A 26916-nucleotide genomic window follows, 5' to 3' on the forward strand; every position below is an offset into this window, starting at 1 on the left:
GGGCCAGATTGTCCCATCCCTAGATCCAGGGTACCTTTCATAATCGCCTTTTGATTATCCAGTTGGATACTTACAATGGGGACTGATTCATGTTGGTAAGTATAGCAAATAAGCGAGCAACTGGGCAAAACCATGTTACACTGCAGGGAGGGCAGATGTAACATGTGCAGAGAGAGTTCGATTCGGGTGGGCTATATTGTTGCTGTGCAGTGTAAATACTGGCTGCTTTTGCATGTTAGACCACAAATGTTAGACAGCTTTTTTTTTACACTGCAATTTAGATTTCATTTTTGAACCCCCCCCCCCCCCAAATCTCACTCTCTCTGCACGGATTCATTATGATTTACCGGCGGACACAAAACTGACGGTCGTAATCCCGACAGCCATTGACCTACACTCAAGATGCCGACATGGTCAAAATACCGACATTCATTATGCCAGCATGTTCAAAATGCCTACATAGTCAGAATACCGACATTTTAAATGTCGACATGTCAAAATACCGGCATGAGTTTTTTCTGGAGGGTTTTGTGTCATGTCTACATAGGTTGACATGGACACCGTCTAAGTGTACCGTGTCCCCTCGCTGCGCTCGCCATACTTCCGGCACGATGCTTCGCTGCGCTCCGCACACTGTTATATTTCCCGTCCAGGTCCACTGGGGATGGCAAAGTATGAACAAGTCTGTTTTTTGGGGAAAAAAATCTTAAAAACGCATATAGGCATTTTGACATGTCGGCATTTCAAATGTCGGTATTCTGACTGTGTCGGCATTCGAACATATCGGCATAATGACGGTATTTTGACCATGTCGGTATTTTGACTGCCGGTCAGTGGCTGTTGGGATTATACCCGTCTGTATTGTGTCCATCGGTAAATCAACCGCTACCCCCTCTGCACGTGTTACATCTGCCCCCACCTGCAGTGCAGCATGGTGTTTTCCCAGTTGCTTGCTTTTTTGCTTTACTTACCAACATGAATCAGGCCCAGTGGTCACAGCAGCTATAACGGGGTGGTCCGTGTGGCAGGGATCACTCTGACAGTCTCTCTGGCTGTCTCAGAAGTTGTGTGTTGGGCACAGCTGTTGGGTGATATTGCTGCCGTTTCCTTCCTGATTCACAGGTCCCTTCTGGTCTCATTCTGCTGCAACACTCTGAGCGAGAACCGAGAAGTGGGCCTTTTTGGCAGATCACGTGACCTTGTTTCCTGTAATATTCTCAATCCCTTGCAAAAAAAAAAGAAAGAAGCACCAAGCCTTCTGAGCCGCTCGTAGACTGATACTTCGTATCTCAGAGCCCCACAAATCAATCAGGGATGCTGCGCGGAAGCCCTCCAACGCCTCGGACAAGGACCCCCGCTCAGAAGAAAAAGGTGAGGTACACAGGGGTGATCTCACGCATCGGATACAAGGCGCACAGGTGTGCATGACTGGTAGAGAATTAGAATATGTATAACATACCGGGACACACATGAATTACACAGGTCTATGGCTGATTAAAACCAAGACCTGTGTAATTCATGAATGTCCTGGTTTAAAGGGATAGGGCGGGATTTACTAAAGGGAAAAATGTGGTAAAACCCCCGTTTTACCGCATTTTCATATGTACTAACTCCAACCGCCCGCGTTTTCGCCTCATAGGGTATCGCCATCTTTTTATGGCGATACCCTATAGAAGCCTATGGGTTTCTTACCGCCGCCGCCGCCCCGCGCCACTCACGACGGCCCCCCCCCTTCCCCCCCGGCATACCTGAGCTGCTACTGCCTGCTGGTGCGGCCCCCCCTCCTCCTTCTCCCCCGCATCACAGCCTTGTCTCCTTCCGGCTGCAGGGGGGAGGAGGAGGAGCCCGGGGGGACTCCCTGCCCACGTCACCTCCCGAGTCTGGGAGGTGACGGAGACCCCTGCTGACCCCCGCAGACCCCGGTAGACATCATCGCGGGGGGCCTCCTATACCGCATTGCGATTCTAATTGCATATGTTAGTACATATGCGATTAGTATCGCTGCGGTAGGCGTCGAGAGACGGCGATTGCTTATAGTAAATCCCGCCCATTGTATGGTAAGGTTATGATGACATAACCTGGAAAACGCTCTGTGCTAGTCTCAGTTTGTTGGAGGATGGGGGGGCGAGGGTTTCGTAATTTCATTAGTGCAAAAAAAGCATATATACTGTAACAGATGGGTCTATTTACTAAGCATTGGATGGAGATAAAGTGGACAGAGACAAAGTGCCAGCCAATCAGCTCCTAACTGCCATGTCACAGGCTGTGTTTGAAAAATGACAGTTGGGAGCTGATTGACTGGTACTTTAGCTCCGTCTACTTTATCTCCACCCAAGGCTTAGTAAATAGACCCCAGAGTCTTCATATTATTGTAGTACTAGAAGAGGAGGAGTAAGAATGCAGAGACTGGGTCTATAATGTTTAAGGAAGCTAGGTCCATGTCACGTGTGGCACCCGGTGGTGGCTGAAGGCTGGAGGACTCCAGTTATTAAAGTAGGAGGACTTCATCCATCAGCAATATGGAAACTCCTGGGTATGAGGGACGTGTAAGTGAGATAGGGACGGCCATCAGAAACTGATGGTGGACAAACGTTGATGTTCCTGATCCAATGGAAATGCCTGTTGGCAGGATTGCCGTGGTCACCACCATCGCATGCTTCTTTCTGATGGCTGTGGACCTCACTCTTCCTGCAGGAAGGAGAAGCTCCTTGTGTCCAGAGCAGAGATCCTTGGCCCATGCAAAATCATGAGCTGCCCACTGCACATGTGCACCAACATTCCATCAAAGGTACTGTACTACCATCAAATGGGTACATGAGGTGGCTACATGGCATTGCAATGCCTCCACTGTGCCAGCTTCCAATGGCCACCCATAGAGTGAAAGCAGCACCTTTCTGTCCATGAAGTTTAATTCTCCAGGCTGGTGAAGTACTCCAACCAATGGCTGAGAAACCACAGGGGATGTGACCACTATTGGACCTGGATGTGTAGCACACATATGCATTGTCTAACACAGGGGTTCTCAAACTATTTTGCTCTGGGACCCCGCTTGACAATGAACATTTTTACGGGACCCTAGGAAGTTACAGCAGAATGGTCATCACACATGCGTGGTTAACAGACTACGCATGTGCGGTAGCACTGCGGAATCATAAAACAGAAGTGAAGTGACCGCTAATGTGATCACTTCATTTCTACACATCCCAGGGACGAGCTCCTTTTGGAGCCCCTGACCTACATGTGTTTTTTAACACATTCATGCGAATGTTAAGTTTATATGTTAAATCTATGGAGGAGGCAGGGAGAGGCAGAGGGTGACTAGAAAGAGAGTGGATTAAAGGTAGAAGGAATAGGGTGACAGGGGGAAGAGAGTGGATTACAGGGAGAGGCAGTGGGTGACAGGGTTACAGGCAGAGGCAGTGAGAGACTGGGGGGGGGGGGGGGCAGTGAATGACAGAGGTAGTGGGTGATGAGGAGACAGAGGGTGATGGGGGAAGGCACAGGGTGGCAGGGGAAAGGCAGTGAAGGCAGAGGGTGACAGGGGAAGACTGGGGAGGCAGTGGGTGATGGGGAGACTGGGAGGCAGTGGGTGACAAGGAGGAGCAGAGAGTGATAGGGAGAAGCAGTGGGTGACAGGAGGTGGTAGTGGGTGACAGGCAGCAGCAGTGGATCACTAGGGAGAGGCAGTGGGTGACAGAGGATTATAGCCAGAGGCAGTGAGAGACTGGTGAAGCAGTGAATGATACAGGTAGTGGGTGATGAGGAGACAGAGGGTGATGGGGGAAGGCACAGGGTGACAGGGGAAATGCAGGGAAGGCAGAGGGTTACAGGGGAAGACTGGGGAGGCAGTGGGTGACAGGGGGAGACTGGGGAGGCTGTGGGTGACAAGGAGACGCAGAGAGTGACAGGGAGAAGCAAAGGGTGACAGTAGGTGGTAGTGGGTGACAGGCAGAGGCAGTGGATGACTAGGGAGAGGCAGTGGGTATTTAACACATTTCATGCAGTCTGCACTCAGTGCTCCCCTCCTGTTGGCAGGACTGGACTGTCTGTGCACTGGGGTGGGGGTGAGGCAGACAGTTCAATTTCATATTCCTCTTATCGCTGGCTGAGAGGTCAGAGAAGTCATCATCAACCTGACAATCAGCAGGGAGTCGCAACCACATGCTGATATGGTCGCGAACCACTTTGGGGTCGTGACCTACAGTTTGAGAACCGCTGAACATATCTGATATCTGAAGTAAAAAATTCTTCTGTGCAATAAGTGTTAAAACAAATTAGTGCACTATGAGTTTTCTCATGGTATGAAAACTTTTATATCATTTACTGAATGTCCAGATTTGGTAAGCAGTTGTACAGGCAACCATGAGAATGCAGCCTATCAGATTGCCTCCTGTCTCAGTGATGTCACTGCCACAGTGATGTCAGTAGTTCACTGTGCAAAACGGCTACCATTAACTCTCTCTGTGCACATTCTACATCTGCCCCACCTGCAGTCCAACATGGTTTTGCCCATTAGTGTGCTTTTTTGGTAGAGATGAGCGGGTTCGGTTTTACTCGGATTTACTCGGTTCTCAAAACGGCATCTTATTGGCTCACGGATGTCACGTGTTTTGGATAGCCAATAAGATGCCGTTTTGAGAACCGAGTAAAACCGAACCCGCTCATCTCTATTTTTTGGTTTGCTAATGAACCTGATTAACCCCCTCAGTGAGTACTTTGCATTCATCCCTTGAATTAGATCGGGAGACGGGAATGATATAGGTCGTGAAGCGCACGCTATATCGTTCACCCAATCAGGAGCGTTTTCAGCGTTTATCAGTTAAAACCTCTCAAACGCTCCTGCATACACATTTTACAATTATTATACCGAATAGCCATTTTCAGCTGATCAGCTGGATAGTGTGTACCCAGCTTACGTTACAACAGACATTTATCGTGTGCAACACGACTGCAGAATTATTGTTCACCACAATTCTTATTTATTAGTCTATCTCAATGGTCTCCTACTATGGAAGTCGTTAACCTTAATTAAACAGGAAATTGGAAGTAAAAGGCATTATAATAGTTCTTATTCCACACTATAATAAAAGAGGGGGGTCACATCATTTGCCATATAAATATGGTAGAGAGACTAAAGTGTCACAAAGTATCTGAAAACGTAGCGGCTTGTGATCGCTGTACTGTGTGCACACAATTGTTATGTATATTATTGTATATCATTTATATAGTGTATATTAGAGAAGGGACTCAGGTTTAACACCTGATATCTCTTCATTACTGTAATGTAATATTTATCATTAAAAGTGAATTGTTTATGTCTACGATTTAGTTAAAATAAAAAAAAAGGAAGAAACACAAATATCTGTGGTGCACGGTATATTTAGCCCACGTTCTGCAGATGACAGCAGTTCCAGCCTTATGTGGCACTTTCATTATTATTACTCATCTCATTTTAATAATTCAGATTTGCATGCAGTTCCCTCGGTTATGCTCTCTTGCCCTCAATGTAGACACAACATGGAAACATGTACGACAATGGGTCCGGTCAATTCGAGGCTGCCTCTCTTGCCCTGGTGACTTGGCTCCAACTACCCAGCCAAGTAGGCCAAGAGGGAAGCTGAAGGGGGACGTGCAGTACAAACAAGACATTGGACAAGCTCGGGTAGTCAGATGGAGGGGGGGGGGGGGGGCATGTATGAAAGGGCTTGGACATGGCACCAGGGGACTTGATTGCGGCATTATGGTTACACCATGCCTTCACTCTTGGGACGTAACAGAGGCCTTAACCTCCCCCTCCCCCCAATCTTGGCACCTTTGAGTATGTTTAGAACAATAAGAGTACGTTGCCACAAAATGCACGCTAAGATGTCCACCTAACAGGCACAATTGCATCTGTTTGGAGTGGGATGACCCCCTGGCAAAAGTTGTGAGGCTTCCAGTACCACACAGATCTACCCTTAGGTGTTTTTAATTAGTACAGGTTCCTGCATTGCGTAATACATATAGAATTGGCTCTATTTAAAGGAAAGAACTGGATACATTTATACTGTATAATGTGTTATTAGGGATGTTGGGGACCCAACTAATGAAGTTCACCTGGACGTGATGGATTGGCCCATATTTGGCCAAATTTGTGCTAAGAACTTCACGTATACTCCACGCTAATTGTAAGAGTTCATCAAAATTATTTTGACTTTAAGTATTCTTAGTGCATAGGGTGAAACTTTACTTTTTTTTTCCTGTGTGGTACTGGATACCTTACTATGTTTGAAAATTGGGTGTGCAGTCCAAGTTCCCCCTTTTTTTCCCCAGACTTGATTAGTTTTTCAGGGATTTTTATTTAATCATCTTCGCTCAAGCATAGATATCACTATAACATGGACTCTTAGGGGGAAAGTTACTAAGAATTGTGTTTGGTAATATTTCGTTATTCGGCGATCAAGCCACGATTGTGCAAACTGCTAATTTACTAATGGCCAGTTCGCATGTCAAATTCAACTTTGCAGACCAAATCGCGGCAAATCACCATCTGAACATACAAAATAACATTGATAGTAATGCAAATCGTGTTTGCAAAATTGATCGAACTTGCACCAAAATCGCTACACAATTCACTATACCAATACTCTCACAAAAAAAAACAGCTGTGTTTGTTGGGAAGCCTGTACGGATCAAGGAGATCTGTGCAGGCTTTTGTGTAATAAGTGAATTAAAGGATTAGTTTTGGGGGGGAAAAAACTGTGGGGGGTTCCCCCCAACAACATAACCAGCGTTGGGCTATGTGAGCCACTCCTGGTTCAGGAAATATGGGGTAAAACTGTGGGGGTCCCCCCGTATTTCAATGAACCTAAACTGGGCTCTTGAACCAGTTATGATGCTAGAAATACTGGGGGGGGGGGGGGGGGGGGGGAGTATGGGTCCCGCGTATTTCCAGGTCAAACACCAGGCTCTTACTAGCGTGGGGGGGAATGGAGGGTGATGCTACAGTCAGGGCACACACTTGATGGGGACCCCCAGCCAAAGCATTCTTTCCTAACAACTAGTCACCCCAGCCTTGGGATTCATCAGAAAGTGAGGACCCCTCAATAAAGAGGTCCCCCCTCCCGCAGCAGGGGCTCCAACCTTTGAGGAGGAGGGGCCTGCCACGGGTCAGGTCCCGAAGCAGCTGCTGCCGCCAGCTGGGTCCCGGGACATCACATGTGCAGTCAAGCGGCAGCTTTACTGAGCATACGCAAACCCCCGGCTTCTATTCACTGTACATTCTGTACATACAGAGCGGGGGCCGAAGTGGTGGAGCCCACATGAGTGCTGTCACTTGCAGAGCCGTTAGCTAATCAGCGGCTGCTACCGTACCTACAGTGCGGCTCTTGTCACTTTTTTTTTTAACCCCCTGGATTAGTGTCGGACTGGGGCAGGAAGGGCCCACCGGGGGACTGCAGTTATAGGGGCCCATACTTAGGGGTGTGGCCAGCCTACAAAGGGGGTGTGGCCAGCCTCCACAGAGGCTTGAAATGCACAATAGTCTAGTGCAGTGTAATGCAACATATCTACCATGTATTATACAAGTGCATAGTCTGGAACCTAATCCCTAGAGGAAGGAGTGGACCTTCGGGCAGTGGGGCCTACCGGTGGTTTCCCCGGTACCCCTGTGCAGGGCTGTTTCTAGCCAATTTGGCTCCCAGTGCGAGATTTAAAAATGTGCCCCCCCCTTGACATAAAAAACCCCCCACACACACACCTAGATAAAAAAAAAAAACTTGTGCGCGCCACACGGCAAGGGGGCGTGGCCTCGTCTAAATGGGTGTGGTCTAATTTAAATGGGCATGGCCCCGTCTGAAAAGTCTACCTCACAATCCAGTTTTTGACCCTGCTCCAACAGATCACGACCACCACAGGAAAAAGAAATTCTACCATATTTAGCCCCACCCAGTAATGCCCCCTGCACCATATTATACCACACACTGCAAAGCCCTTGATACATTAAATCCCCACACTACGGCAGGCAAGATTCCCCATTTCACACATTACGGCAGGTGTCCCCATTTTACACATTGAGAGAGAGAGAGAGAATACTTACAGAGGCGATTACCGCTCTTCGGCCCGCCTCACCAGTCGCTCCTCGCGCCGGCCTTTCCCTCTTCCTATCTTGGATCCCCCTCTGTACTCCGCTCGGGGGGGGGGGGGGAGTTTCACGGAGTGACGGGGTTGCGTTGTGACGTAACGGCGCAACCGCGTCATTCCGTGAAACTCCGCCCCCGAGCGGGTTACTCGGGGAGAAATAGGAGGGGGAAGCAGGGAGCCACAGTTAGTGCCGCGGCGGGCGCCCAGTGCGGTTGCACTGCTCGCCTGCCCCAAGAAACGGCCCTGCCCCTGTGGGCCAGTCCGACCCTGCCCTGGATGCCAGCTGGACAGGTTGGGAAACATTGTCCTGAGCATTACATTGCAGACAGCAAACCCTGTTCCCACCTTACTAAAACAGCTACAGAAACGTCTCAGCTGGAGCCTCATTTGTTTGTCTGATGACTGAAACTCGGCTCAGTTTCCCGTCAGCTCTCAGGTGTGAGCGCGCTTCCTGTGGAGCGCTGCGGCCTGCACAGCAGCGGGAAGGGTTAATGTCACACATATCCCCAGTTGCAGCGACATAAAGAGAATCTGAGGTTTCAGCATTCTAGAAGTGAGAACCGCACAGACGCTGGTGGAAACAATCTGTAGTGTATTATATGCAACGCAATTGTTACTTTCTTATAACAATGTATTATCAGAGTATCATCAATTCACACATTTTAGTTTTTCCTCCTGACAAAACCCGCTCACTAGTGATACACAGAATGGCAGATGCTCGATGTATTCGCCCGTCACAGGTGCATGCCAGGGAGGGGCGAACCTAGACAAGAAAACACAACATAAGTTCCCCAACAAAACTGGACATGCATCCTACATAATAGTAGCATGCAGAGATCTCAGTTACATATATTTGCAAACAAATGGTAAGCCACCAGCCACACCAAGACATCTTTGTTTTGGTGGTACTAACGCTACATGATAATAGAATCTACATCGTTCACTTTACCTCCATCCAAGGCTTAGTAAATAGACCCCTAAGTATCAGTCAGTTCCTAACTGTCATTTTTTTAAACACAGCCTGTAACATGATAGTTAGGAGCTGATTGGTTGGTACTTTATCTCTCTCTACTTTCCAATGTTTGACACCTGGAGGAACCCTAGGATCTTCCAATATGGCATTACAAGGATCAGTATACCCTCCAACTACTGATCCCATACCATACCTCAGCATCACCTGTAGTTGAGCACATTTAATTTTGAAGCATTCACGGAGTGAAAATATACAAGATATGCTCAGCAAACGTACTTCAGTTCTGCATCGTCTGCATTGTCTGTCTGCAGAATCATTGTGTCCTTTGGACATGTTTAGTATTTCAAGAAGAGGTGTTTAAATAATCTTGAGGTTGATTACAGATGCAGATATGAACAGGGCTACTGGAAAGGGGGTGGGGAGTTGGGGGAACTGGTAAAAAGCACAGGAGCCCAAGTTACCCTGGGGGTTCATGTAGCTACTGTTTACTGGATGAGGTGTGATCACACTGGGTCTGATTCAAGTTTGTAAGCAAAGCAAGAAATTGCACTCAACTGGGCAAAACCATAATGTACTGCAGATGGGGCAGATGTAACATGTGCAGAGAGATTTAGATTTGGGTGCGTTATATTGTTTCTGTGCAGGGTAAATACTGTCTGCTTTTGCATGTAGCCTACAAGTGTTAGACAACTTTATTTCTACACTGCAATTGACATTTCAGTTTAAACACACTCCACCCAAGTCTAACTCCCTCTGCACATGTTACATTTGCCCCACCTGCAGTGCAACCCCGCAGCCTAACACTAACTACCCCCCCCCCCCCCCCCCCCCCCCCCCCAGTACAGCAGCCTAGCCATAACACTCATGATAAATGAACATGTTTTATATTGCAGTTTTGGAAAGGTGAATTAATTCTGAAGCAAGAACCACAAAACTACTTTTACTTCACTTTCTTACATTTAAAGAAAAAATTGAGGAAGTTACATTTTATTTGACTAATAGTATTTTCTGAAAATTACTTTTAAAACATCTACTGTAGGTCTAGCTTGTGTGTAGGCTGCATGAATAAAGTGAGGAGGGGGAAACCCCTTGGCGGAGATTGGGTTAATTTGCATGGTGCGCGGCAGGGAAGAAGGACACTACTGTATTGTGATCCCTGATTATGGGAAAAAGGCGCCCGGTTTCCGCTGTCGCTCATACTCTGTTGTATTTTTCTCCAGCTCTCTTTGCAACGATCCAGCAGTTTCAAGGATTTTGGAAAATCGAAGCCAAGCTCCCCAGTTGTGTGCGAGAAGGAGTTCAACTTGGAGAATGAGGTGGGTCCAGAAGCTACTAACTTAGTCATGGGCTACTGCTGTCGTACATGCGATTTTGGCCAAAACTTTTGAGAATGACACAGTATTGGTTTACACAAAGTTTGCTGCTTCAGTGTTTTTAGACCTTTTTGTCAGATGTTACTATTGTATACAGAAGTAAAATTACAAGCATTTCATAAGTGTCAAAGGCTTTTATTGATCATTACATTAAGTTTATGCAAAGAGTCAATATTTGCAGTGTTGACCCTTCTTTTTAAAGACGTCTGCAATTTGCCCTGGCACACTGTCAGTCAACTTCTGGACCACGTACTGACTGATGGCCGCCCCATTCTTGCCTAATCAATGCTTGGAGTTTGTTAGAATTTGTGGGTTTTTGTTTGCTCACCCGCTTCTTGAGGATTGACCACAAGTTCTCAATGGCATTAAGATCTGGGAAGTTTTCTGGCCGTGGACCCAAAATTTCGATGTTTTTGTTCTCCGAGCCACTTAGTTATCAAGTTTGCCTTATGGCAAGGGGCTCTATCATGCTGGAAAAGGCATTGTACGTATGTCACCAAACGGTTCTTGGATGATTGGGAGAAGTTGCTCTTAGAGGATGTTTTGGTACCATTCTTTATTCATGGCTGTGTTCTTAGGCAAAATTGTAAGTGAGCCCACTCCCTTGGCTGAGAAGCCACCCCACACGTGAATGGTCTCCGGATGCTCTACTATTGGCATGACACAGGACTGATGGTAGCGCTCACCTTCCCTTCTCCGGACAAGCGTTTTTCCAGATGCCCCAAACAATCTGAAAAGGGATTCATCAGAGAAAATGACTTTACCCCAGTCCTCAGCAGTCCAATCCCTGAACCTTCTGCAGAATATCAGTCTGTCCCTGATGTTTTTCCTGGAGAGAAGGGGCTTCTTTGCTGCCCTTGTCTGGAGAAGGAGGGGTGAGCGCTACCATCAGTCTGTGCCATGCTAAAGTTAAAGAATCCTGAGAGAAAACATTTTGCCTTTCACGCTGGTTTTTCAGCGGTTTCCTTTTTTAATATGGAGGGAATGAAAACTTTTTGATTCTTTGCTTTTGCCAGTAACATTTTGGAATATTCTTGCACAAGTTTGTATCAATGCAGATGATCAGTTTTTAGCAACAACTGTTTTTATTTATTTGTATTAGTAGAAACAGTATGTTACTTTCTTTTCTGAAATGTAATTATCATCTAGTATTAAAATCCCCGACATAACGATAACCAAACCGCCAGGCGGTGTAACGTTGCTCAGTATAACCAAAGCATTCCTGTCCTATTGTCAAAGCATCACTGTGACCCTACAGATAGACATCTTCATGCATTGTGCGTTATGTCTCAGGTGATTGCACAACGCTGTGCTGCTACGCTATTACACAAACATCACAATTACTGTTACAAAAGAAAATCCTTCTAAGCTTAAATTCCACTGAAAAATGTGATAACATCGTGATTTCAGCTGCTTTTCAGCCTCAGAGCGCTAGCTTGCTGCAAAGGCGCAGAGGTGTAGGTGTTAGGGTTAGATCAAAGAGCCGGATGGAGAGGTTGATGGGTTTAAACCCTTTGTTGTTATGTTTCTTGGAACTTAGAATCTGAAGCTTTCAGAACCCTCACACAAAGCAACACTCGTCTTAGCAGAACATCAAGGGGCAGATGTACTAAGCCTTGGAGAGATATAAAGTACCAACCACTCAGCTCCTGTCAGTTTTCAAACCCAGCCTGTGATATAACAGTTAGGAGCTGATTGGCTTGTACTTTATCTCTCTCCACTTTATCATTCTCAAAGACTTAGTAAATAGACCCCACAGTAATAAACCAACAAACTAGGCAGGAAGCGCACAAGAGGCCACCCTTGGACAGCGTACACAACATGGACCTGTAGGCCTCTGGAGCTACTGCAAATCGAGCCAAGAGTGCGCTGCGAACATCCACATAATTGCCGCATGCTGCAGGGCACAAAGCATGGGACGCCTGGAGCGCACCTCCTGCCGCACTGGGGTATAGAGATTAGGGCCGCTCTGCCTTCTCCATACCATGCACAGCTATCATGGAATAAAATACCTGAAGATACATATCGGTGTCAGCTAATGTCACATTAAACGTGTACTTGTCTGCATATCCCAGACAGGGTGTTGTATGCACCTGAGCGGTTGGATACTGCAGGGGTTGGTACCTGGATGAGCTCTCCCAGCGGATTCGTTATGATATACCGATGGATGGGATGCCGGCGGTCATAACACCGACAGCAGCATCCCATTCATCAAGATCCCGACAGCCCCCCCAGAGAGTACCCTAACCCTCCCCTGCCCCCTACCCTAAACGTCCCCGGTGGTGCCTAACCCTAACCCTCCTTCCCCTCTGTCTACCCATAACCGTCCCTACCCCGCTGCCTAACCCTAACCCTCCCTTCCCCGCTGCCTTACCCTAACCTTCCCCGCTGCCTAACCCTAACCTTCCCCGCTGCCTAAACCTAACCCGCCCTTCCCTGCTGTCTACACCTAACCTTCCCTTCCCCGCTGCCTAACCCTAACCCTCCCCGGTGGTGCCTAACCCTCCCTTCCCCGCTGCCTAACCCTAACCTTCCCCGCTGCCTAACCCTAACCCTCCTTGGTGGTGCCTAAACCTAACCCTCCCTTCCCCGCTGCCTAACCCTAGCCCTTCACGGTGGTGCCTAACCCTAACCCTCCCTTCCCCGCTGCCTAACCCTACCCCTCCCCGGTGGTGCCTAACCCTCCCTTCCCCGCTGTCTACCCCTAACCTTCCCTTCCCCGCTGCCTGACCATAACCCTCCGCGGTGGTGACTAAACCTAACACTCCCTTCCCCGCTGCCTAACCCTTACCTTCCCTGCTGCCTAACCCTAACCCTCCCCGGTGGTGCCTAACACTAACCCTCCCTTCCCCGCTGCCTAACCCTCCCTTCCCCACTGCCTAACCCTAACCTTCCCCGCTGCCTAAACCTAACCCTCCCCTGCCCCCTACCCTAACCCTCCCTTGTGGGTGCCTAACCCTAACCCTCCCTTCCCCGCTGCCTAACCCTAACCCTCCCCGCTGCCTAACCCTAACCCTCCCCTGCCCCCTACCCTCCCTTGTGGGTGCCTAACCCTAACCTTACCTTTCCCGCTGCCTAAACCTAACCCTCCCCACTTGGTGACTAACCCTAACCTCCTCATGTAAGTGCCTAACCCTAACCCCTCTTCCCGGTACCTAACTATCCGCTTCCCGTCCCTGCACCCTAACCCCCATACTAGTGCCTAAACCTAACCTCCCACCCCCTGCAGCAGGACACAAGCGCATCCTGCTAAAAGAACATTCGGGATTCCAGGTGTCGGTAATTTAACACCAGAATCCCAAGCTCTGTCGGGATTGTGATGACGGTATTTTTCCACCGGTCGGTATCCCGTCCGGCGGCATTTTAACTACATCCACCCCCAGCATGTTCTGCATGATGCAGGCCTTTACTGTCTCAGTATTGGCCAGTCTTAGATCCAGTGCAAGGGATTCACTAGGATCTTTGTGATTGCACACATGTGGTGCATCTGCATGCATAGACAGGTACACCACCATCTCCTCTGCTGTTTCATGTGCATTCTTATCGTCTCATCCGTCACCGTGGTTGCAATCCCCTTCACTTAGGTGGCGGAGAAGCACCGCCTTTGGGTTAGGTATGGCCATCAGTGGGTTATCAATCGATGGTCACTATTGATGATACCATTGAGGAATAACCTTGATGGTGTTAAACTATCTGTAAGGGAACTATTGATGGTTTTACCCACTCATGATCACCTCTGCATTAGCAATGAATGAGCTGTGGGCCAATCAGAGCCAAGGGGCGGGGCTTCACAGGTTTCAGGGGCAGGTCTAAGCTCCGTGTTCAGACCCTTTGAGAAAGAAAAGAAAATTTGGTAGCTCTCTACCATAGATGGCGGGAAAACATCTGGTTCTCCCCTATCAATGGTAAAAGTATTCAACATTGGTCACAGACCATCGATGATTTCAAATCATCAATGGTTAATGGTCATCCCTACTTTGGGTCTGCGGGATGACATCTTATTCTGTGATATTCACAAAACTCCCCGGGCCACCCAATTGTTCATCCCCCAATAGGACTCTGTCGCTGCCACTCTCACTATCGGTCGCTGCACTTTTCTCTGCATTAGCTTCCTGTAACATTGCAAGACTTTTACCTAGTACAGTGACCATAATGAACTATACTCTGTGTGCAACACCTGGATAAAGGCAGTCTGGGTCTGTAATCAGGACTAGCTGATATTGAAGATCTCTTGTGAAGATTCAGGGGCAATGATTACTTTTTTTTATTCTGCCAACTGGGTAAGTTGGACTTACGCATAGCCCGGCTTTGCCTTCCCGGTGCCAAGACATGGTTTAAACAAATGACTAGGTAAATGATTATTGTAATCAGTAGCGGATCTTGCCATGGGCAAGCAGGACTTTTGACCGGGGCGAAGCCTTCCGGAGGGCGCCACACCATGGCAAGATCCGCTACTGCCCCCAGCTGCCGCTGTGAAGAGAACTAGACGCGTAGCGTCTAGTTTTCTTTCGTGGAGAGGACCTTTACTGTGCGGTGCGCGATGACGTCATCGCGCACCGCACAGCATTTCATCGGCGCTACTCTACTGAACAGGGGGCGTAACTGACCATGCCTCCTGTATGAAGCCACGCCCCTATTTCCCGCCCGGGGCGCAAAAAGCGCTGGAACCGGCCCTGTGTAAACCATTAATAATATACAGACACATCACACAATGATAACAATGATGTGACAACACCAGGCAGTCCTCCACAAGGATAACGCTATGTGTTTTTATAACTGCTAAGTTATTAAGGCCCAGATTTATCAAGCCTTGGAGAGTGATAAACTACACGGTGATAAAGGACCAGCCAATCAGCTCCTAACTGCCATGTTACAGGCTGGGTTTGAAAAATGACAGTTAGCAGCTGATTGGTTGGTACTTTATCACCATGCAATTTATCACTCTCCAAGGCTTGATAAATCTGGGCCTAAATCTAATTCATATGAGGAGTCTAGGCCGCATCCCGGTGTGGAATAGAAGATCTACAATGTCTAGGTCGACCCCAGATGGTTGACATGCATTAGGTCGACACTGACAAAAAGTCAACACAGGAAAAGGTCGTCAGGAACAAAGAGTCGACACAAAAAAGGTCAGCACAACTTTTTTCTTTTCTTTTTTGGTGCCGTTTTCACAGTCAAACCCCAATTAATGTACCGTGTCACCTTGTAGGTTACTATTCCCCATCGAAGTTCACGTGGATGGTAAAGTATGAAAAAGGTATTAATAAAAAGGCAAAAAACCCTTAAAAAGCTGTGTCGACCATATGTGTGTTGACCATTGCCATGTCGACTATTTGAACCTGTTGACCTTTTGTACTTGTCGACCTTTTGTCAGTGTTAACCTAAAGCATGTCGACCTTTTGTCAGTGTCGTCCTAATGCATGTTGATCATATGGGATCGACCTATTGCTAGTCGACCTAGATATTGTCTAAACATTGGAACCCAGAATCGCTTGAGTCCTGTTTGGAGAAAGAGCGCTATATAAATTCTATTATTATTATTATTATTATTATTATTATTATTATTATTATCCCAAGCGAAGATCCTCCAATTTCCCAAAGGGGCCAAAAATCTTCTTGGATTTTTTCTAGATGGCCAAAGCAAAAAAAAAGGAGGTAGCCCATACACAGTGCATACAGCACTTATGAACTTTAGGGTCTATTTACTAAGCCTTGGATGGACATAAAGTGAATGGAGATAAAGTACTAGCCAATCAGCCTCTAACTGTCATGTTACAGGCTGGGCTTGAAAAATGACAGAAGCTGGTTGGCTGGTAGTTTATCTCTATCCAAAGCTTAGTAAATAGACCCCTAGTTTGAAAGTACAAGCCCACAATGACAAGTGACATTTGCTATTGGCGGTTGGGGGTCCTGAGTGGCTTTATATTGTGATGAAAACATATTAAGGACAATGTCATTCTGGACACTGTGGATGAAACCAGCAGGCCTTATTCTACTGGTGATGTTGTCAATGTTCTATTGTCTATGCAGATCCTTGAAGATGACGCTGGGTCTGGAACCAAAGGAGCAGAAGAAGTTAAGCACAGTGGAGGCAAGTTCGGCAAAAAGTGGCGGGCCGTAATATCTCGGACCATGAACAGAAAATCAGGAAAGATTATGCTGAAGGCGATGGCTGATGAAATGGTGAGAACTTACCTGGTCAAAAAATGCATATGTAACAATTTCTCTGCAAATGTGGCATCTAAGAGGGGATGGGCACAGGGGTGGCAAACTGGGTGCGGGAAATTCTGGTGACATTCATCATGTAGTCAGTCCTCATGTCTACACTGGTGAAATGTCAACACGTTTATAATGTTGATAAAACATTCCTGGTGGTCCAGTGGTGTCACACAAAGTTTGGTAGGTCCGGCTGTTCCAGCGTTTTTTGTTCGGCCAGGAAGTCAGTTGACGGTGGGTGTCACATTCCGGCAATTAGTATCATCCTAGTGCCTATCCCTAACCATGCACTCCAATAGCCTAATCCTAACCATGCACTCCAATAGCCTAATCCTAACCATGCACTCCAATAGCCTAATCCTAACCTACTGCTGCTGCATCCTAACCCTCCACTCCTATAGCCTAACCCTAACCCTCCACTCCAATAGCCTGACCCTAACCCTCCACTCCAATAGCCTAACCCTAACCCTCCACTCCAATAGCCTAACCCTCCACTCCTATAGCCTAACCCTAACCCTCCACTCCAATAGCCTTACCCTAACCCTCCACTCCAATAGCCTAACCCTAACCCTCCACTCCTATAGCCTAACCCTAACCCTCCACTCCAATAGCCTAACCCTAACCTTCTGCTGACGCAGCCTAACCCTCCACTTCTATAGCCTAACCCTCCACTCCAATAGCCTAACCCTAACCCTCCACTCCTATAGCCTAACCCTCCACTCCAATAGCCTAACCCTAACCCTCTGCTGACGCAGCCTAACCCTCCACTCCTATAGCCTAATCCTAACCTTCTGCTGCCACAGCCTAACCCTCCACTCCTATAGCCTAACCCTCCACTCCAATAGCCTAATCCTAACCATCTGCTGCCGCAGCCTAACCCTCCACTCCAGTAGCCTAATCCTAACCTTCTGCTGCCGCAGCCTAACCCTCCTCTCCTATAGCCTAACCCTAACCCTCCACTCCTATAGCCTAATCCTAACCTTCTGCTGCAGCCTAACCCTCCACTCCTATAGCCTAACCCTAACCCTCCACTCCTATAGCCAAACCCTCCACTCCAATAGCCTAATCCTAACCTTCTGCTGCTGCAGCCTAACCCTCCACTCCTATAGCCTAACCCTAACCCTCCACTTCCATAGCCTAACCTTAACCCTCCACTCTCATTGCCTAACCCTAACCTTCCGCTGCTACATCCTAACCCTCCTCTCCCATAACTTAACCCTAACCCCCCAGTCCATGCAGAATGATGACATCCTGCAGATGTGGCTATGTTCAATGATTTATAATTCAAAGATGCTGACATCATAACCGTTGACCGGGTAGTGTCAACATTATGATTGCTGACAATAATGGCTACCTCCCTATCAGTAGGAAACCTTATATATAATCCAGGCAGATTAGATGCAGGTAAATTCATGGACACATATATAAATACACACAATACTGCCGAATGCAATAATGTCAGTCGCTGTGTCCCCTCCCTCTCATCACTCACACGTACTAGAATGCTGTCACAGTAGGTCGAATTTAGAACCAGTGTTTTTGCACATTGTTATAGTTACATGGACAGTTCCCAGGAGCAGAATGTGGCTGCTATGTGTGCGCTTGGGGAGGGGAAATAGGGGTCTATTTACGAAGCCCTGGATGGAGATAAAGTGGACGGAGCTAAAGTACCAGCCAATCAGCAACTACCTGGCATGTCACAGGCTGGGTTTGAAAAATGACAATTAGGAGCTGATTGGCTGGTACTTTATCTCCGTCCACTTTATCCAGGGCTTAGTAAATAGACCCCATAGTCACTGAGGAGCTGAGTCGGATGCATCCGTGATCGTTGTTCTCTGCGGCTGCGTCTAATATTCAAATGCGACAATCTGCATTGGCGTTTCTGAAGTCTGAGCGACTGAATGCGATAAGCCTATCTCGCCCACTGGGTTCACGGCCGTGTATGCAGCTGTCATCAATAGTGTCTGAATCTCCGCCTGCACCGTGCTTGGTGCAAATGATCTGTCTGAAAAGGAATCGGATTTCCACGCAACCCCTGCAGAGGTGCAACAATATTTTACTACATCAATGACACTCCCATGGAAATGAGCCTTTCTGTGCAACTCAGTATACCCGCCCTGTTACTGCCCAGATCACGCTAACCTGTTACCACTCACAACCGCACAAGGATGGAGATACATGCAATTTTGGACTAGTAATTTGACACATGTTCTAAGCTAAATCTTGGACAAAGGTGTTTAGGGGAAACAAAATTGCAGACTGAATGCATGAACTCCAGGGCATCTAAGTCAGTATCATTTATATGTCGCTGGCCTGTGTCCCGTGAATAATGGTACCTATAGGCAAACGCAGGGGGAGGGTCCAGTTGCCCAGAAACCCCCCTCCTCTTGGCAAGTGGCTCAAATTATGACAATAGCAATGGTATATAATACTATTACTAGAGCTGTCGCCACATCTTGCAGTGTACGGGACAGAGTGGAGCTGCTGCACATGCCCAGTGGTAGCAGCTGCTTCTACTGAGTTTGCTGTGTGTGTGGATATGAGTGCTCAGTCAGTGCACTGGACCAGAGAGTAGCTACCAGGAAGAAAAGACAGCAGCCTTACCGTGAGGCGGGAGAATGTGTGCTTAGAAAGTGCAGTACTGGTTCTATTATGTTTGTGTAATTATTTATTATGGGATGTTTGACCTTTTCCTGACCACTTATTTACGTTATTTAAATGTTTGATACATACCATACTATAGACCATCTACAGTGTTAAATATTAATCCTGCATTTCATACAGTTTCCAGTGTATACACATTAATGTCCAGGGTCGTTACTAGGGGTGTAGTATGGTTTGCCGGCAGTCAGGGTCCCGGCGACCAGCATACCGGTGCCGGAATCCCGTCCGCCGGCATTCCGACAGCTAGTCGACCGCAAATGAGCCCCTTGCGAGCTCACTGTGCTCGCCACACTGCGGGCACAGTGGCGCGCTACGCTATCTATTTTCCCTCTAGGAGGGTCGTGGACCCCCCAAGAGGGAGAAAAGTTGTCGGTATGCCAGCAGTCGGGATTCCGGCGTCGGTATGGTGGTCGCCGGGAGCCCGGCCGCCGACAACCTGAAGACCACCCGTTACTAGCACTTGCTTCAATGTTCCGCAGAGTGGGAGATTGTGGACTGCTTTCAGAAATCCCCCCCTCTAGAAATTCTGCATTTGCCACTGGCACCCACACTATTACTACACACTGCATATCATACAGTATGTCCCTATTTCCATGTCTGCTGTAGGAAGAACCAGGAGAACAAGCATCCTCGTCCCCCGTATCCCCTGATGGGAGCTTCCCCTGCAAACTGTCAGACTATGAGGACAGTGAACACACAACAGTCAGCAGACAGACCTCTAGTGGTGAGTTCATGTAACAACATGGGTTGGTAATGGTTTTGATGGTGATGGGACTGACAGTGGGAGATTTATCAAACTTTCTAAAAAGGACACGTGGAGAAGTGGCCCCTAATGATCAATTAGTTTCTAGCGCTCATTTATTTCATACATTCCATAAAATGATAGCTAGATCGGATTGCCTGCTGTGGGCAACTTCTCCCACCCTTGTTCTCTGTAGTGTGTTTGATACACTTCCCCCTGAATTAGAATTTAGCTTATTAGATGGAGCTGGGGTATCAGGCTGCATGTTCCTGACGGCTTAGTCTGTAATATGGGCGCATCTGCTGCCTGCAATAGACAAGTGATTTGCTGATACTGTATGTTACGACACACTAACGCCAATCAGCCAATTGTTTTATACCTGCCGTATACCATCAATGTGCCGCAACTCAGTGCCAAAACTACCGTCATTGCCACAAGCCATAGATTCCAATCAGGAATACAGATTTTTTTTTTAAATATATATAAAAATCTTAATTTTTTTCCCTTTTAATTAGCATGTCCATTGATTGATGCCATCCGGGTGTTGCATGAAAAGTCGACATTCAGAATGAATGTCTGAATGTTGACAAAGACATTAGTTCAACAGGAGAAACGTTGACATTCACACATGTCGACATGGGCAAAATTTATTTATGTATTTATTAAGTTTCTTATATAGCGCAGCATATTCCGTTGCGCTTTACAATTAGACAAAATGTCAACATGTTCATGTTGACCTTTGACCTGTTCACGCCGGAATGCTGGCATACAATTTTTTGTTAAGACTAATCCTAACTCCTAAACCTAAAAATAACAAAAAAATGTACTGTCAACATTCTGGTATCAATGTGTTAAATGTTGACATTGTTGACCTACCACCCATGTTCATATTCTGTCAACATTCCAAACATGTCGATATTCTGGTGTCGACATTCTGACCGGATACCCTACCTTCCGACAAGAAATGCAGAATGATGTATTGCTTTATAAATGAGCTTGTGCTGTAACCCGCCGCTGTTTCCTCCCCATACAGGCAGTGAGCTGTGCAGTCCGTCATACATGTTCAGCACCAGGGACAGCATGAATATGGAATGCATGTCGCCGCCGTACACGGGCCCGTTTTGTGGGAAAGCGAAGGTCCATACCGACTTCACACCGAGCCCTTACGAAAAGGATTCGCTCAAGCTTAGAGTAAGACAAATCTTTGCCATTACAGAACTAGGCCTTTTACAGTCATAAAATCAGGGCGCAGAGCGTCCATGTGACTTATAGGAAACAGAAGGGGTCATTCCGAGTTCATCGCACGTAGCAACTTTTTGCTGCTCGTGTGATCAACCTGACGCCGCCTATGGGGGGAGTGTATTTTAGCATAGCAGGGCTGCGATCGTTTGTGCAGCCCTGCTAAGCTAAAAAAGTTTCAAGTAAAACAAGACCAGCCCTGCAGCTACTTACCCTGTGCGACGGATCCAGCGATGAAGGTCCCGGTCCTGACGTCAGACATCCGCCCTCCAAACGCCTGGATCCACCTGCGTTGGACTCACCACGCCTGGAAAACGGTGAGTATCCGCCCCGGAACGCCTCCCGCCTGTCCGTCTTTTTGCGATCGCCGCTGCTATCACATTTCTCGCTGGCGGCGTCGTTGTCCGGCGACTATCGTCGCCAGGCAACGACGTGTGTGCGCAATGCGTCTGCCGTGCATGCGCATTTCCAACCCGTTCGCACCACAGCAAAGAACCGCTGCGTGCGAACGGGTCGGAAAGACCCCCAGAGTTGGAAATGTTTTTATACCCGTTCTGTGAGGAGGATTTATGCAACAGGCAGGACTATCGCCCAATTTGGCTACACGTGATGTCAATTGTAAATCACAAATAACATCATCGATAAAGACCATCGATTGCAGAGCCGTCAAGGACCATCCCTAGTTAACCACATTTAAATATATAAAAAGCTAACGGAGGAATTGCTCGTAGGGTTAGAGGGCAATGATTATTGTTAAAAATCATTTGCATTGGATATTTCATGTCATTATCCAGGAGAGGAAATGTCTGACAAAAACTGGAACTGAACGGTGGGAATGCCAACCACTGTTCCGCTGTGCTACCCCCCATGTGCTTTCCATTCAGTATCTTGCAGAACATAAAACTAATTAGGTTCCTTTCATTGCCCTCAGGTTGGAGATATCATTGACATCATTGAAAAACCACCAGATGGCACGTGGACGGGAATGCTCAACAACAAGGTTGGGTCATTCAAGTTTATCTATGTTAATATTCTGCCTGAAGAGAAAGACGCCCCGAGAAAAGCCAGGAGACGCGGACGGAGCAAGAAGTCCCAACCGAAGAGTCTGCAGGAGCTGCTAGAACGCATTAATATGCAGGTCAGACACTAATTGTGCAAACCTTGATTGGCTAAACCAGAGGATCCTCAAACGTGGTCCTCGAGGCACCCAATGGTTTAGGTTTTAAGTATATCCATGATTTGCCACAGGTGACTTAAATAACTCCTCAGTCAATTTGATTTAACAATTTGTTATGAGCCATGGATATACCTAAAACCTGGAACGTTGCGGTGCCTTGAGGACCACGTTTGGGAACCTCTGGGCTAAATCGAGAGTCGTAACTTGCTTGTTTTGACTATGAAACCACTTCAGCTGTTGCTCCACCTTATCTATCTCAAAGGTTTGATACATCTTCCACTAATTGTGAACATTATGGGTTACATCAAAAGGTGCTTGATTAATACCCAATAAGGCACTAGGCAGAATAATGGTTTGGGCCTCTTCCTCCCACCAGTTGTATAATAAAAATATTTACAAAAACCCACACACATACATATAACAACAGGTTAGAATAATCCAGACCTGCCCATTCCCATTGGGCCCTAGAAGGAAGCCTCAGTTGCCTAATGGCCTGGGTAATAGGGCTCTGATTGGCTGATAGTAGTTTGAAGCGGGATAAGCTTCAATTCCATAGTGAGAAGCATGTGATAGATCTGAGGTGCTTAGAGACCTCCTAACAGGTCCAGGCCTCTTCACCAAAAATTACCCAAGGGAATCTCTATCTCAAAAGTAACAATGGGCATGTAAATCAGAGAATATAGTGCAGCAAATCATTTCTTACAGTAAGTGATTACATTCTGACAATATTAAAACCTTCTACATGTCTACTCACTGATTCTATGAATGTATGTTACAGAGTAGTTCAGTGTGCACATGCGGTCAGGATGTGGTCAGGTCATATTTTCTGATTATTTATCCACAGGAACATATTGCAACCCTCATGCTGAACGGTTACGAGACGATCGAAGACTTTAAAGACCTGACGGAGAGTCACCTGCTTGAACTAAATATCACTGACCCACAACACGTCGTCAAGCTCCTGACTGCGGCCGAGTTCCTGCTGGATTATGGCAGTAAGGAAACTCTGTAACTAGTACTCATGCGGGAACACTACATAGGAGATTGTAGAGGTTTCCTTTATCTGCTGCTGTCATTAACACTGGGACGGGACATTGCTTATACGGAGTACAGGCGGCTATCTTGTGCACCCATAGCCAATATTCATGGCTATGGGTAGAATATTGATCTAGCCTCCAGAATGTGTATGTGTGACAAATATACTATAACTCCTCTGTGATGACAGGAGATTGCATTAACAGGCCATTCCTTAAATAGCTTCTAAATGTAGCCTACAAATTAACCAGACATATCCTGAGATATTGTGTCTATGTAGAGCAATGCAAGTTATTGCCCAAAGATGCTCTTCTCAGTTTTCAAAGAGCTAACAAACATGAGTGGCACACATGGGAAAAATATTTTCCCCATATCTACAGGCTACTTTAATATTTTTTTCCCTATATACAATAAATATATATATATATATATATATATCTATCTCCCTACTAATATACAAAAATTAAATGTATGTTTGTAGCTAGTGGCTGCCCCAGAGGTGGGGCTGCAGCACAGTCCAAGGTTCAAATACTAGAGCCACACCAACTTTCATCCCAAACTAACTCACTGCCAGGTCGTGCGACTCCCAGCTCTGGAGCCGCCACTGTATGTTGCTCAATCACGGCCAATCATTTGAATCGATTGACTTGACAATTGTCTTAAGAATAGATTAGAGGCTGGGTTAGAACATAGGCTATGTGTTTCCCCATAGCTCACACTCACATTCACAAGTAGTTCTTATCTACTGTCAAATTCTGTTTCTACGTGACCTGTTTTCACAATCGCAACCACATAGGTCTCGAAAGTTATCCCGGATCCTATGTGTTTTTGCCCAAAAATGGGACATTTTTCAGGACAAAAAAAAACAGGCTATAATTGAATTGCCTGAAAAACACACCGGGCAAAAATCAAGGTAAAAGATGTTTTTTCCCCTCCCAAAACAGTGTTGGGGCTATCTGAATTCCCCCTTAGTGATTTTGCAGCAGGGCAATAGTTCACAATGTGGGAGAGAAATTTTATCAAAACCCAATTACAGCACAGTCATTAATTTGTCATGATTCATGTATTGCAGCCGGCAGTGAATCAGAGGAGGTGACCGAGACATCTTCCAACCAAAACTGTCACCTTCCGCGAGACTCGGGCTGCTATGAGGGATCAGAGAATTTTGAGAACAGTCGGGATGAGACAGACAAGACCAGTATGGAGAACTTACAGAACTTATCCTTAGAAGACTCCGTTATCCAGAAGCAGTCTCATAACGGCTGATGGATGGATGAGAACCGGAACCTCGAGATTGTGAAACTGAAGAACAAACGGGTAACATCCAGGAATAAGTCAAATAGAAAACCATCAAGTGGACTAAAAATAATGATGCCTCTGACCTGGCAAGATTCCTGGATATAAGGACCAAATACGTTTTCTAATATTACACAGTATTGTAAACTTTCTTTTTTGTCTTTTTTTCTGTTGGTTTATTGGTATAGTCTTTTTGTTGTAGCTTTTGGATTATATTGTACAGTTCTTCACAGTCCTCAGGCATATTACAGCACATACAGATGATAAGTAATATGCATTTTGTAAAAGATAATGTTACAATGCAGAGAGGATTAAAACAAACTTCTTATGTGACACATCGTATGATGCATTGTGAAGGACAAAGACCTTTCATGAACTTCTTGTGTGACATAAAGGTGTAGACAGTCTCGGACTGGGACGTGAAGGGCCCACCAGGGGGATGCAATGGTATGGGCCTATGCTTAAGGGGCGGGTCATCCACCAGAGGGGGTGTGGTCAGGAATCGCAGATGCTTGGCCGTCAGACAAAGCTTGGTGTCATTTTTATAGAAGTGAACCAAGAACCCATGTTTATCAGTGGTCCTGCTCCACTGGATAACTTCCCATCTAATACAGTAACAATGTACAATTTGAGTCTGGAACATGAGGGGGTGGGCCCTTATGCAGTGGGGCCCACCGGGAATGCCCCCTGTGCTCCGGTGGGCCAGTCCAATCCTGTGTGTAGAAGCAAAATTACATACTGTACTAGTATTACCAACATCCAGGAGGATCTTACCCAACTAGTGGCCAAATACAGAGATGGACACTGCGGAGTCTGCCGTTGCCGGAGTCGTGGCTGTGATGATGTGTAGTAGCAAGCACTGAGACACCCACTTTCTGCATCTATGCACCGCCGGTGATTCCTGATAAGCCACAAGCAATTCCTCCATCAGAATATGGCCTCTGGGGCTGTGCGTTTGAGAATGCAGCCGCTTTCACAGACATGCCCGCGACACTTCCATAACACGCCTTTGAGACAAATTATTTTCACGCTCACTGCAGGCCACCTAACAGTCACTGCCCAGGAACACTTGTCACGGTGCTGCCTTATATCGGATGCCCTCTCTTCCGATCGCAATAGAATCATTGAGTCGTGGTGTTCAGGACTTTTTGCACATGCGCAATGACATAAAGGTGTAGACAGTCTCGGACTGGGGCGCGAAGGGCCCACCAGGGGGATGCAATGGTATGTTCCCATGCTTAAGGGGCGGGTCAGTTCCTCCTTTCAACTACGTGAACAGCGCCATAGCGTTCGAATTGCGTGCACCTCTGGCTCCGGCCCTGGAACACATACGGTTAAGTTGGGGAATTGCTGGCGCTATATACCTATTAAATAAGTGGCCCACATTCATCCACATATTTTATTTTAATTCAAGTTTACAAACTGTCCATAAAAAACATAAAAAAGTTGAATGTTGCATCTGTCCATAAGAACTAAGTAGAAGTGCTGCAATACACACATTATTAACAGTACTTATCACACCAGTAACTATATGATGGTGTATGGTCATGCACTCTTTACTTAGAATCTTTGTAGACCATTCAATGCTTGGCGCTGTGCCGTCAGGCTTCACCGCGATGCCCGGCTGCGCAAATTACTGCTTATTTACAAACTTTGCTCATTTTCCTGCACACAGTGACAGGGGGGTGAAGACAGATCGCTGATGACAGAATCGCCCTCTATGATTCTGGCTCTGTTGTAGATGCTACGTCTTTTTTTTAATCCTGGCACACTTTGGGAATAATAGATGCAAGCAGTCAGGAGTCAGGCCCAGAGGGCTTAGCGAGTCTCATTGATGAAAACCCATTGAGTCCACTTACAGCTGAACACTCCACAGTCTGATTTTAGTTAAACATAATTACTGTATGTCCTTCGATGGACAGCCTCTAAGCGACTGTGATGGCTCCATCTGGGCTCAGCTAATAGATTTGTGTCCATACGGAGCTTAAACGTCAACGTGTCTTCTGTTCTATAAAACTCACCTCTACATGTATTTCTGTGTACTAAAGGTCATCTGAGTATTAAATAAAGTTGTACATAG

General features: G+C 46.7%; 1 protein-coding gene across 1 annotated transcript; it reads left to right on the plus strand.

The window, feature by feature from the left end:
- The first annotated feature begins 1235 nt into the window (after positions 1-1235).
- Positions 1236-26916, plus strand: SASH3 (SAM and SH3 domain containing 3). The gene is made up of 8 exons (XM_063938371.1): positions 1236-1371; positions 10315-10410; positions 16498-16650; positions 19954-20071; positions 21123-21280; positions 22260-22466; positions 23350-23500; positions 24613-26916. Exons 1-8 carry the CDS (start codon positions 1315-1317, stop codon positions 24804-24806), a joined length of 1134 nt encoding a protein of 377 aa, XP_063794441.1. The 5' UTR covers positions 1236-1314; the 3' UTR covers positions 24807-26916.

The sequence above is a fragment of the Pseudophryne corroboree genome, chromosome 8 (assembly GCF_028390025.1).
Source record: "Pseudophryne corroboree isolate aPseCor3 chromosome 8, aPseCor3.hap2, whole genome shotgun sequence".
Classification (NCBI taxonomy): Eukaryota; Metazoa; Chordata; class Amphibia; order Anura; family Myobatrachidae; genus Pseudophryne; species Pseudophryne corroboree.